Here is a 14446-nt window from a genome sequence, read left to right as displayed (position 1 = left end):
AAGATGAAACGAGTTCGTGAGTTAGGTTATATATTAGGTCAGGTGTATCACGGCTCGTCAGCTATGATGCTGACAAACTGAGAATGGAACAGCACAGTGCAACTAACAACAAGCATATGCCATGACATTTTGATGTGTTCATATGGCCAAGAAAGTTTATCAATATCAATAAGTATAACACATCATTGCATTCAATTGGTCTTAAAAGGCAAAAAAACCCTTGAAAACCATAGGAATAGATCAATGAAACTCAGTGACGATACCAAGTGTTAGCCACTAAACCTGCATTTACCTTATTCCTGTGTGGTGTGCTGAGCCTGATGTAAAGGGTTGTTCCTTTGTCCCACTGCATGGCGATTCCTAATGTGGTGTTAATGTAGATAAAGTTGCCAACGTCCTTGATGTCGAAAGGTGACCCCGGCTCGGTCGTGACTTGTTTACCACGAACAAGATCAAGGCGGTAGAAGTCAGCAGAGCCAGGCTCGCCCACAGAAAACTCTATTGCTTTGGTGCAAGTTACACCACTGGTGCCACAAGGGATGTTCTCAGTGGTGATCAGGAACTTGACGCCATTGATATCTGTAGATTTGGCAAGGACATAGTCACAGTTACCTTGGAACTCAAATGGCTTCCCGTCAAAGGTCCTGTAATGGGAGTCACCGTATGTGCTGCAGATGGCGGGGCAGTCCTTCGTCTCACATTCCCACTTGCGACTCTTGCATGTGCTGAGAACAGACAGCATAGTGCAGAAGCCTCAATATTTTTTCTTTAACATTAAGAACCAATTTAGTAAAACAGCATCTGAAGTAGAAATCCCATATTAAGTATACAAACATTATTTCATTCATATATGATTTCACATTAATGCCATTTGAATAATGTTCTCTTACATAAGAGGCTTGATTGGATGACAATATTACTCAGTCTTCCAACACAAAATTCCAAATGTTTATGGTAACATTCATTTATTGTTGGAACTCAATGTTCATATGTACATTATAATGTTTTATTGAAGGCATTAGAAGCAAATATAATTAACTTATATAACAAATCTGATGATGGTGGAATGTACCAACCATTCATTACAGTCCATTACGATCTTATCGTCCTCGAAGTAAGCCTTCCCTCCATGGTGACATGGGCACTGGTTGGACTCCACACATCGGTCACCCTCCTTTACAAACCCTGGTTTACATACACAGCCAGGCTCACAGTTGCTCGTGGTGCACGTGGGTGGGTCGTGCACGTTGTCGCATGTGACGGGGCATGCAGAGACGCAGGTTGTGTACTCCTTGTTCTCCTCGCAGAGAGACTGGATAGGCTTTGTGGTGGGCAGGGGTGTGGATCCGTCTTTGCCATGAAGGTTCTGACAGTGCCATTTGGCGCCAACGCATTCACTGTAAATAGCCATTTTTTATGTTAGAGGCAATAAACTTCGGGAAAGTCCATGTAGTTATGCGAAGCCCCGAGTTTGATTCACCACATGGGTGCAATTTGTGATGCCAAGTTTCGGTGTCCCCGCCATGATCTTTGCTTGAATATTGTTAAAAGCGACATGAAACCTTACCCTCACTTGCCCATTGAGAAGCGTCGTACACAAAACGCAAAAAGTTAATTAAGTTAGAATTAAAATGTACAATTATATCCATCACCGTATATCATTCAGTCGAATATGCATAAAAAATGGTTAGACACACTGGTCTGTTGTATATATACAAAAAAAATCATCTACATGATAATTTGCTAATTCTGTACCACTGTGTACCTGTAATAGAGACACATTTTGCAATGTAGTATTGACACACAGGAAAGAGCTCATCAGGTGCAGTTTACAGTGCCTGCACTCTTGATATTGGGTTAATGCGGAATGAATGTTTACCAGAGTTCCTCTCCCTTGATGGTGGTGTATCCAGCAGCATATTCCCTCTCGTCAAAAATGCAAGGACACTGTGTAATGCTGACACACTCGCCATCGTTGTTCAGTGACTCGCCTGCGGGACAGTTGCATCCTTCCACGCATCTCTCCTGACAGGCCTCGTTCTCGGCAATGTTTCGGCAGGTTCTGGCGCAGGGGCTGCCACAGACTTGATACTCCTGACCGCCGGTACACACCAGTGCTGGTGATTATTGAGCACAGATAGTGAGTACTGGACCATTGGTGGTGTACATTGAAACATTGGTAGTGCACATTGCGACATTGCTTAAGAACATCGAAACATTATGAGTAGACATTGAGGCATTGAGAGTAGACAATTAAACAAAAAATCGAAACACTGCAAATGAACGTTGGAATATTGACATTCACGACAAAGTGATTTCGGAGTCTGGATAGAAAAGGGGGGAGGCTTGCAACAAAGATGTTGTACTATGTCTCAACTCACCACACTCGGTAATTTCAGAACGCCAGTTGATCTTGATGCCCTTAGAAGCACAGGTGTCGGCGTATTCGCCGAAGTTGGGGCACATGCAGTCTTTAAGGTTGTCGGTGCAAGCACATGTGTCATACAAACAATCGTCATAGAACTGGTCGACATCCACAACATCATGACATTCTGGAAGATGAACGAAACATATTGTATGAAAGCCACCGACCTGTCTGGCAATCAGTTTAAAGGTGTTAAGATTTCAATCACAGTGGACCGAACATGCTCACCCTTAAACACACTGCCACACTGACCCTGAAAGTATCATATGAACCTTTGAAGATCATTGACAAACTGACTCTTGAATATCATTACTATACTGACCCTTGAAAGTGTCACTCTTAATTTTCTTGCATTCAGTCACAGCCTTGGCTTTCCTCTGAGCGTTCAGGTCACAGGGGTGGGCCTGGGGGGTCGTAGGCATGTCACGACACGTGGCCTCAGTCTTCCAGCGGTTACCGAAGGCGTTGACATTGGTCTCTATGTCGCCTTCCTTTGTGAGGAAGTCATTGTTCTGGTTGCCGTCAAAGTAGCCGCAGAGACCCTTGGTCTTCTTCATGAAGGATGGAGGGGCGGTGATGTAGGCACGAGTACGGCCGTCCCAGAGGATCTTGATGCCATTGTCAAGCTCAGCCTAGAAATAAAGATCAACTACGGTTTCTCCAATACGTTTTTTTCACTTATTTATTAGATTTACGAGCCTATGAGGTTGGTGTGTCATAGAATTATTTGAATATCCTTATTAGGCCATATATTACCATTTAGATATGGATGTGATGGAAAACCTCGTCAGACCCATGCCAAATATCACTTGATTTATTTTATCATGAGGTTTTCTGTAGCCTACGACAGACATTGTACAGTTCAAGAGAAATGAGGGGCGGTCGGGTAGGCTTGTGGTAAAAGTGTTCGCTCATCATGCTGAAGACAGGGGTTCGATTCCCAACATGGGTACAATGTGTGAATCCCATTATTGATTGAATATTGCTAAAAGCACTCTAGAGAAATTGAAAAAGCATCATGGTCCCTATTGACTCAATATCATTAAAATCAGACCTAAGTTCTCGCTGCCGCTAAACAAAGATCTAAGAACATCCAATTACGTGCCACGTCAGAACGACCTTTCACGAACTTTGACTGACCACTGAAATGACTAACAAGAAATCGACATCAGCCAATTAGAAAGTAGCTTTCTCGAGCTTTACTGCACTCGTTTTAACATGGCGACTTCTATTTTAGACTACGCTTGAAAAATAAGTTGACACAGTTCTCGATTAAACTTTTGAAAACTGAACAAACGAACATTCCGGTAAGTCTAATATATGGTTGAGATTGTATAGCAGTGCTTCCCACGTACTGTGCAACGCCTCCTCCGTTCAAATGATAATCCCACGGAAGCAAGAGATAGACGATAATTTTGACGGAACCAGTCGTACAGGCCGTAACTGTCGTTCGGAATACCCCATGTTAACGTTTTCGAGGTTGCATGATTAGAAACCACATTCCGACTGTCACTTTCATGATCTTGTAAGCGACGCTTTGATTCGTCGGATGAAAGGTCGTTCCGACGTGACCCGTAATGGCATGTCCTCAGATCTGTGTTTAGCGGCAGTGAGAACTTAGGTCTGATTTTAATGAGATTGCTATTGACTTAAGTGGCAGTGACTGAAATATTTATTATATGTAGGCATTGATTACCTCTTAAATATGTGTTGATAACTTATCAGTGATGCGCCCCAAAATTCCTCAAAACATTTAACAATCCACGGCGAAGTACCGTGCCAAAGATGAGACGCCAATGTTAGACTCACCTGCATGAAGAGAGAAGACACCATAAAGATCTTGATTCCCTGAGCCTTGTATGGAAGTTTGGTGATTTCCTTCCCATTCACAAAGAGCTGGTGGTTGTGGTCAAGCTTGATGTTCATTCCGTTGACATCAAGGGTGACAGATTTCGTGCATGATGCCTCGCCATGTCCACATTTAATGTTGTCAACGATGATGTCGAAGTTTGGGTCGTAGATGAGGTAGTAGCTGCAGGTACCCATGAAGTTGTAGCGGAAACCATCGAACGTCATGTAGTGAGGATCTCCAGTGGCGGAACAGGTAGCTTCACATTTCTTGGAAGTGCAGTTCCACTTGCCACCATAGCATGTGCTGAGGTAAACGATGAGGTGTGTGAGTTTGTTGTGAACACCGTTTTGAACAGTATACAGTGAAGGCATACAATGAATCAGACAATAAACGTTTGCCACTTTGTGGACCCCTTAAGTATAACCATCAAGAACCAATGAAAATAAATGTGGCGAGTTGGCATTTAAAACTAAGAAATCAGATAATGGTTTAGCCAACTGTGCCTATATGGGACAGTTGCATCCTTGGTATATGGTCTTTTGGTGGAATAATCAAAATCATAAAAGAACTGTTCATAAATGACAAACGAGTGAGACCACTGAACCTCCTGGCTAGCAAATCAACCCGCCTTCTATTTCATCATGTACACTTATTTGTGAGATGTACTGTACCATGTGTTGCAGTCTCTGGGGATGGTGGCTCCGTGGTTGAACTCATGACCATTGTTCTCACAGGGGCAGGTGTCGGCAGGTATGCACTCGCCGTTGTGGAGGACGGTACTGTCGGGACAGAAGCAGCCGTCAACACATGCGTCTTCATTGCAGGTGGCACTGGTGTCCTGACACCTCTTCTGACAGGGGCTACCACATTCCTTGAAGATCAGGTTTCGCTGACACACCACAGCTGTTTGAAGGAAAGACGCATATTTGGAAACAAAGTCTCAAACGTACTTGTGAACGTGAAGGCTGACTCTGTACCTCTGATATAATGCTGATTAATGTCAAAGAACTTTTTATCAATGTTGACCTTACTGTTAGGACGTAAGCGAATCTGTAGCATTAACACGGTACAAATACCAAATTTCATATCAGCATTATTTATCGATTTACTTGCAACCGAATTTCATTCTCAACTCCCTTGGGGTTTTACAAATTGATAGGACTTGATTAAGTTCACATTTCCATCTCATCCTACCAATTCAATGTTGGAAGAACAGAAGCATACACTGAACAAAGTAATTCCTGAAACATCACATATAACATGAGTTTAAGTGTGGGAGAGGACTAGAGCCCAACTTGTGTGCTGTACCCAGGACCACATGCCGCAACACAAAGTTAGAAGAGTTATCTCCCTTACACCATTATGCACTACTCACGGCATCTGTCTGGCTTTCTCCAGGAGAGTTTGACCTTCTTTGACATGCATTCCCTTGAGTAGGCCTCGAAGGTGTTGCACATGCAGCTGTTGGCGTCACCATTGCAGCAGTCGGTCTTGCAAGCCTCGACGTAGGGGTTCACATCCACAACCTGAAGAACAAACATTTATATGAAAATAACAATTTGAGACGAAGTGATGCAGGCCTTAGGCGCTTACCAAGGTGCTGACTTACCCAGAAGAACACTCAGAGCGAATCCTAGTGAATCCTGGAACTACTAAAACACCCGTGACCCACAAAGAGATGGATTCTGGCTGGAATACATGTACAAGTGTACTTAATGCATATCAATGATAGACACTTCTCTCGCAGCATGGCCGCAATACTTGCACAAGTATAACATATCTATGGAGATGGTATGGACAGCATCTGTGTATGGATAATACCCGCAACATGGCTGCGGTACTTGTACAAGTTTACTCTATCTATTGAGGGGTTGGCAGCATCTAAAGATGGACAATACTCACAGCATGGCAGGCGGCGAAGGAGCCATCTGTCAGCAGCTGCTGGCAGATAGAGGATGCCTTGAGGGCCTTCTGGCTGTTTTGGGGGGTGTCCATCTTGCACACGCCGTGCTGGGAGACGTCGGGGCATGAGGCTGCAACGGTTGCAAGAAAACACCAAGTTAATGAGTGAGCGGGCTTGGTTCTACATTGTGTCACCATCTTGTTTCATTACTGTTTAAATACTTATACAAAAAAACTTCAAACGTTTCAATTTCAATTTTATGTAGCTCTTCAACATTTTATGAAGAATATTTTGCCTTTCTGCTCAACATCGATAAAGTAACACCAAAACCATCATATCGTAAAGGTTAACTGAGCAGCTTTGATGCATCTAACAAGAGTATCTGGCCAGCTTTAATGCATCTCGTAATGAATATTTGGCCAATTTTGATTGATCTCACTTACATCCATCAAGAAGTTCCTTCTTCCAACTTGTGGCGAAACTAGCGGCAGATGTGACAACTTTGCCGGCGTCTGTCTCGAAGTCGTTGTTGGGGTCACCATCGTAACGGCCACACAGACCACACGTCTTGCCCTTCAGATCATCCGCTACCTGTACGAAGATGGACTCCTTCCCGTCCCATTTGACCTTGAAGCCAAGTCCACTTTTGATGGTGATATAGGAGCCGACCAGTTCATACACAACACCGTCATGTGCGCCGGGGACTTTCACCTGTCGAGATACATGCATCTATAATGACGGGTGCTACCGGTAGAACAGGATATGCTTATCCATTTCGCGAACACCTGGATTCATCACTGATCCATTAAGTGGTACTGTAGTATATTTTTCATCACAGTTTTGTTTTCAGTTTACAAATTTGCTCGGTGGATTCGCCTGACTGCCACTACACGTTGGGCTATCAATCGCCAAGGACATTTGCCATAACTAGTAAATGCATAGCTTACCCAATCACCTAGACGTTTACCATGACTATCAGTAGAACTGACTGTTTCAATGACCATGAAGGTTACTGTGATAGATTGAACTCACCAAAAGCTGTACAAGAACGAACGTGTTTTACAAAAGAGATGCACAAAACACTCACAGGGGCATCATTCCACGTGACCTCGGGTTCAGCAGCACCTTGACGCAAGCTGATTTTCGTTGCACCCATATAGATGTCAAGTTCCCTCTTGCAGTGTTTTCCGACCGTGCAGTTCCCGTCGTTGATGACGTGGATGTCAAAGGTGTTGAAGGCGCAGTCCTTAGCGAGGAGGTAGTGGCAGTTGCCCTGGAATGTGTACATCTTGTTGTCGAATGTCCTGTAGTGATCCTGGCCCCATGCAACGCAGGTGGCGTCACCGTTGACCTCGGGATGGACTGTAACATGAAGTGAGTAAGTGAATGCTTTTATACACCACAGTCAGCAATATCCCAAAAACATAATCCATCGCCGGATAACCCAGTGACTAAAAGCATGGCCACCAATCCCGTTTCGTCTCCTCTAACGACAAGCGTACAATGTAAGCTCCTGGGGATCCGTTCTAGCCCGAAATTTGATAAAACTTGCAATTACAGATACATGACAGCAGCACTGAACCCTTCTTATTAACATTTAACTATCAGTGTGTACTTACTTAAGCTGCCAGTTGGCTGGACAGATGGGGCAACAACTTGTTCTGAAAGGCAAACGCACATATTTCATTTGTTTGTTTGTTGACTTTGTGACAACGGCCTGTACATAATCGTGTCTGGATTCGATGATCCAGTGATTAATATTATGAGCAATGATCCATGCCGTTGGGGTACGTTGACACACAATCAACCCATTCACTAGACCTAGATGGGGCCCAATTCTAACCCTGTGATAACAGTGAGTTGGACTTAGCCCCACTGCAGAGTATTGCATCCATGAATAAGTTTATGATCGCTCTTTAGTTTAGCTCCAGCTGATAATAACCACTCACTATCACATGTGTTCTACATTGCAACATCACTGCCCACCTTGCACACAGTCTGGGATGCTCTCCTTCGGGGGACTCCATGTGCCATCAGCAGTGCACCTGTACTCGGCGGCAGGGGGCGTCTTGAACGTGAAGGTGGGTGCACATCCCACAGTGCAGACAGTAGCGGTACTGTCGGCCTTGCACTGGATGCTGCCGAACATGGGACCAGCGGGCTTCACGCAGAGACTGGCATCTGAAGGAACGAATTAGTCCGACGACGTTAACTTTGAGGAGTTGTAAATTATTGTCTTTACCTCCATTTATATCTCTTATCTGGCGTTAGACCAACAATTAATGAACTTCAAATATAATTACTATAAACTGATACTATTTTACAATTGTTAAGTCCTCCCCGTCCAGCAGAACATTTTTGGGATATGCCTTTTAATGATGTTGTATTTTTAGTTTAGAACAAATAAAAGATAGTTATAGTAACTTACGGTGCTGGCAGTGTGTGCCTCGCCATCCGTCTATGCATGCGCACTTATTAGGTTCCTTGCACGATCCACCGTTCAGACACCCCGGTGAGCACAAAGCTGTAATGGAATGAAAGACTTCACATAACTTTATTACAGAATCAACGCCGTCGGTATAGATGAACGTAGTCAAGTCACCGAGCCTGACCAGAAGATCCAATTCTGTCAGAGTTATACACGACAAATATAGGTTACTGGGATCTAGTCTAACCCGTGTCTCCACGAAGCTGGTCAGAATGAGCGTATGCTCTACGGTTCTAACGTTTAATCAGTCTCTTCTGGACATTCTGTCGATTATGGTTTTCTAAGGGCCATGATACTCACGCTGACACTCGGGGACATCCTTCCCGTCAAACCAGTTTCCGTCGAAGTTGTCACATGATCTTTCTACAGAAGCCTCGTTTGTCTTGAACTGGAATCCTGTGTTGCAGGTAGCAGTGCAGTCACTGTGGAAATCAACACTGTGGTTTAGCATCGCTTTGAAGCCTCTTACCTAAAGCCGTTCTCCTACATACAAAACTGTTACACGTGTAGAGGTTCCGATTGCTCGTGACACGGTGCGCCGTGACACACACCGTCCCACTGTAACATAGTTAGTAAGTACATGTTGTTTTACACCGCAACAACCCACGTTGTCGGGTCAAACATCCTATCAAGGGTCAAGGAAAAGCACTATCTGATTACTGGTTAGTTATTATCACCTGGTACCGTCACTGGTTGAAAGTAATTGATAAGCACATGCTTATGATATAGTCGGAATCGTACAAAGGACTCTGCTTTTAGTAGAGATTTCTTATGATTATTGATGAGTTTTCGTCTTTTATTTTTGAACAGATAAATTATATTTCCATTTCTCATTAATAGGAGTGAGTTAGTTAGTTTTAACGCCGCTTTAAACATTATTCCAGTTATAACACGGCCTGTCAGCTTAATGTGGGAGGCAAGCCCGAAATGATGCAGGTCTAAGACGTTTACCACTTCGGTGAAACCCACGAGCACGTATATGGTGCTGACAAACCTAGAAACATAATCGGGGCGAACCGTCATTAATAGGAGTTGAGTAATCTCCATTATCTCAGGGCTGATGCTGGCCATCATTTACAGGCGGCTCGTCAGTCATAAAAGCATGATGGTAGTCTATCAGCTACGACATTATCTTCACTAGTTCACAAGACAGTCGTCAGTGAGTGACTCGATCACAAAGTTACAACTACCATCGTGGTCAATTGGATAGAGCGTCTGCCTGTAAATCGGAAGGTCGGTGGTTCAATCCCCGACTTCGTCATACTAAAAGACGTGAAAAGATGGTAGTTGTTTGTCGCTCGGAATACGGGTATACAACAACGACAGCTCGGTCCGGAGTAATTTTTTTATACATTTTCATTTTTTCATCATTAGTACATACTCATGAAACTAGCATTTTCAATTTTGTAAATACCTTTGTCCGAGACTGGTCACAGCGACCGAGAGTGTATGGACAAATGGATTTCCAGAATTAAAATGGGATGTGTTGGTTACATTTGCGCCATTGTGTGCATCCCAGCCTAGGACCTCTACTTACAAGTCAAATCCATCGGGGCTGGTGGCACAGTTGATCTTTCCGTTGTTGGGGGCAGGTAAAGGTTGACAGGCAGAGTTACCTACCGCTGAAATAGACGAGACAGGAACATACAAAACAGTTACACGTGTAGAGGTAAAGATTGTTCGTGACACGGTGCGCCCACGTTGTCGGGTACGAAACAGTCACACATTTTAGTAACCTCATAAGGTAAGATACATGTTTCTTTTCTGTAGACGAATTTTATGAATCTAAAACGTAACATATACAGCTTAAACTATTACACGTTTACTCGTGCATGTAAGTATTCCCCTCCGTCTTGTTGGTAGAGGAAACCTGTCTTGACAACGCCATGAACTGGATCTACAGACCACCTATGACCGCCTCTGTGGTAGAGCGTCCGTCCGGAGAGCAGAAGGTCCGGGGTTCGATCACCGGCCGCGTCATACCAAAAGACGTTAAAAGATGGTACTTGTTGTTACCCTGCCTGCTGGGCTCAGAGTCAGTAAACTATGTCTGAGTGGGGTATTCATGTTTAACTGCGGCCTCCTATCTCAGGCGGCTAGCACATTAAAATCGACATTAGTACCGGACCAGTACAAGCAGCGACACACACACACGTCTATACACGTCGCTAAATAAGTGCAATAATCTTGGACGCGACGTTCACCTAACTTCAGACTACCAATACTGTGTGCATATTAGTCATGACAAAGAGAACTTAACATCTTTTTATTTCACATACTTAAACCTGCCCTAGAACTAATCTATTAACTGTACTGCTCCCTTGTTTGTCAATGTGCATTGATGAGTCATCGACGTACATTTCCTAAATTAGTATGTAAATGCGCTCATGGAAAGATATACATCTAACGCCGCACATGCTCTGAGAAGTGGTGAAAGGTTGCATAGCTAACAATTCTCAGTTGGTATTCTGTGCCACACGTAATGGTATGTTCGCCCTGCTTGGTCACAAAACGTCAAAACATGTCAAAGTATATTACAAAGAGGCGACTAACGGGATCGGGTGGTCGGGCTCGCTGACTTGGTTGATGCATGTCATCGATCCCAATTTGGATCGATGCTCATGATGTTAATCACTGGATTGTCTGGTCCAGATTCGATTATTTACAAACCGCCGTCATATAGCTGGAATATTGCTGAGTGCGGCGTTAACCAACAAAGCAACCAACCAAAACAAATGGCCGCTTCGAACAATATTTCAGTTACATCACGGCATATAAACTTGATTTGGGAGGAAGATCCGAAGTGATGCAGGTCTTAGAGGTTTTCCACCCACGGATTTGATGGTGTCAAACCTGGAAATATTATCAGAGTGAAAGGTGGATTCGAACCCACGATCATAATTTCCTGTCACGTCAACGGCACGTAAATTTTCACACAGATTTGCGGCTTCTCAGACGACTGGGCCACCCGTGCCACCGACAAATACATAATTCAGGTGCATAAAATGTTACAACTTACCTTGACGCTTGACTCTGGCGGCTCTGTAAACAGGTTGAAAAAACTTGATAAAGATTGTCTTGAGTGTTCAAACATTATCAGTAGGAAAGAAAAAGCTTGCTGATAAGTCATAAAACCTCAGGATCAACCCTGCGGGGTTTCATTTTCGGGAAGGGTGTTATCATTAAAAGCAACTGTTTATCTGCATTTATGAAACTATGTTTCTGATGGAGTTCTCCACAGGCATCGCTGCAGTGTATGCAGTATTGACACATTAGCCACTTAAACACCCTCACACATTGCTTGTAAAATGCATAAACGATTCACGCAATCTCATTTAACCTTTTCAAATTCCAATTTACTCTTTAGTGGCTATTCATTAACCACAGCAAACATGGTGTCTGACTTGAAACACACGATAAAACAACCATGTGATTCGCAAACTCCCAAACAAATTCACTGCAGCTTAAGGCAAATTTACACCAACAGGACAATCATCCAAATGCGTAATAAAATCTAGGATACCTTTGTGAGTTAAAACAGGTTATCTGAAAAGAGCAACTGAAAGTTACTTCCTTCCATGACAACAGTTTTGAGATAAAGAAATAGCTATAATAAAAAAAATTGTATTTTGTTTTACGATAAGTCTTCTGTTGTGAGGCTAAAAATCAACATTTCAAGTTGGTATTGTCTTGTCAACAGTTGAAGTCAGTTGTGGTATATTACTTGTGATGAAAGTACGAGTCATATGTAAAACCATAAGACAACAGAAAGTGGTCCGACGCGACAATCGTCCGCATGTAAACTGCATATAACGGCATGGCCACCCTCCCACCACCAACCTCCCCCTGCGCTTGGCTTATCACACGCAGTGAGTGCCTGATTGAACTAACTACAGATAATTGACGGTTTCGCGCATACCTTACAATGCACAGAGAGATGGCAATAGGGATTGCTTAGCTTCTTGGATACTTGAAAATCCTATTCACCATTTTATCCAATCAAGAGCATTTCACAGAGATAAAAGGTATTCTATATTTTTTAAATACAATGGAAAAGAAAAACGAGAATTGAAACGTATTCCTTATCTATAATCCAAACAAAAACGTTCAAAATCTAATCCAGAAAAACTCCATTTCGACTATCGTATAATTGTTTGTAGGAAATCCATAATGAAAACAGACGCTTCATTCTTCTAAACCGTAAAACATTTGCACTTGCGTACTACTTTATATGTTAAATTTAAATATTTTCCCTTTGTAACCAGTAACAAGTAATTTGTCATTTGTTATGTCGAGATCTTTTTCAGTAACGGGTATACTTAAATTATGCGATTGAGGCTAATATCAATTCAAAATAAATTTCAATTAATCTCGCAAATTAATGTTTGCTGCACATACATTTTTTATTTTTATGAAAAAAAGAAAGATTATGTTAACAAATTGAAGTTTATAATGATGATTTAAGTCGCCCATACTACCGCACACAGCACAACATTATCACTGATCCTTACATTATAGCTAGAAAACTAGAAACCAGAGTAAAAACGAAACTTGAAATAAGTTCTGCTGGTACATTTTTCTCACGTTATAAAGCATTATTTCACTTTTTATGACCGTGGATTTAAAGAATTCCATAGCTTATTAAACTTTCATTGTGATATACATTTCGATAACTTCATTAATCAACATTTTGTATATCGTACCATATCGAAGCCTGACGTCAAAAGAGAAATATTCTATTTCATGTCAGTTTTTGATAAAATCAGTTAATCCATAGCCAAAGAACATTTTTTTGGAGAATATGGTTCAGGAAAATAGCAGTTTCTAAAACGTAACTGACGCTTATTGAACTTGGTGTTATACATTTCTTTGATAAATGGCATGAAGCGAGAAACCTGTGGGAGGATTTAAGTACAACATATATTCTGAAAAAATACATAAACCTGTATCAAATAGCGGATACAAATATGAAAGTGTTTTCTTAAAGTAAATATCAAGAAATATGTTGTTTATAAAATATAACCTCCAAATCTTTGATGACATAATAATATGAACTTACTCGATGGCCGAGAAAAGCAGAGCGCCAAGACACAGGGTCTTGAGAGAGGCACCTGGTGCCATTTCCAAAAGCTGACAGTTTCAGCTGCGAAATTCCTTTGGCTGTGTCTCTGTTGATGTCGAACTATGAAAGACCTGCCTAAAACGTGAGACAAATTTGCGCCCAAGCGCGTGTGAAGTTACCTTTAGAATACTCAAACTTATATACAGTAAGTACTGGCATGGAACGACCAATCAGCGATCAGCTGTCTGGCGTCATGCGGCATTGCTCAGTTTCCAAGTAAAGACTCCAGATAACATTTTAGTCTACGAGGTAAAACCTTTTGAAAAGAGTTTACAATTAAAAAGTAGATTTATTATTGACCGTCAGTTCTTATTTTAATTTTGATAAATATAACTATTGATTATAAGTTTTTGTCGATTTGCGTAAATAATGATTTCACGTATACTTTTCGGTTGATATGTGCTTGCTTAGGGCAGTTTGTTATCTACAATATTAACTTAATTTAGATAACATTATATCAACCCCGGGAGGCATTTATACTTTCTTATCAATATTTTGCACACAATAATCACATGACAGATGAAGTATGACTTTGTGAGGTGAAGACGTTTTATTTAAGATAAATCAATCGTCTCCTTAAATCCCTTACATTAATAAACATACACATGAGATAAGATAGAATGTGACTGTATGCATTTGTCAATTAAAATGTTATC

General features: G+C 42.0%; 1 protein-coding gene across 1 annotated transcript in view; it reads right to left on the bottom strand.

Annotated features, from left to right (window-relative positions):
* Positions 1–13874, bottom strand: part of LOC124135045 (mucin-5AC-like) — a 50107-nt gene extending 36233 nt beyond the window's left edge. Inside the window, exons 1-18 of the mRNA XM_048389099.1 lie at positions 13728–13874; positions 11688–11710; positions 10206–10290; positions 8969–9090; positions 8609–8704; positions 8167–8361; positions 7800–7841; positions 7268–7542; positions 6624–6891; positions 6180–6310; positions 5653–5803; positions 4949–5180; positions 4235–4580; positions 2748–3057; positions 2382–2552; positions 1880–2117; positions 1077–1397; positions 293–725 (exon numbers count right to left, since the gene is read on the bottom strand). Of these exons, the coding sequence (XP_048245056.1) occupies positions 293–725; positions 1077–1397; positions 1880–2117; positions 2382–2552; positions 2748–3057; positions 4235–4580; positions 4949–5180; positions 5653–5803; positions 6180–6310; positions 6624–6891; positions 7268–7542; positions 7800–7841; positions 8167–8361; positions 8609–8704; positions 8969–9090; positions 10206–10290; positions 11688–11710; positions 13728–13789 (3501 nt within the window). The 5' untranslated portion in view covers positions 13790–13874. The remainder of the gene's footprint in view (positions 1–292; positions 726–1076; positions 1398–1879; positions 2118–2381; positions 2553–2747; positions 3058–4234; positions 4581–4948; positions 5181–5652; positions 5804–6179; positions 6311–6623; positions 6892–7267; positions 7543–7799; positions 7842–8166; positions 8362–8608; positions 8705–8968; positions 9091–10205; positions 10291–11687; positions 11711–13727) is intronic.
* Between the last annotated feature and the right edge of the window lie 572 nt (positions 13875–14446).

This window comes from Haliotis rufescens, unplaced genomic scaffold, assembly GCF_023055435.1.
Source record: "Haliotis rufescens isolate VD_foot unplaced genomic scaffold, xgHalRufe1.0.p SCAF_10, whole genome shotgun sequence".
Lineage (NCBI taxonomy): Eukaryota > Metazoa > Mollusca > Gastropoda > Lepetellida > Haliotidae > Haliotis > Haliotis rufescens.
This window is presented reverse-complemented; position numbering and strand designations above follow the sequence as displayed.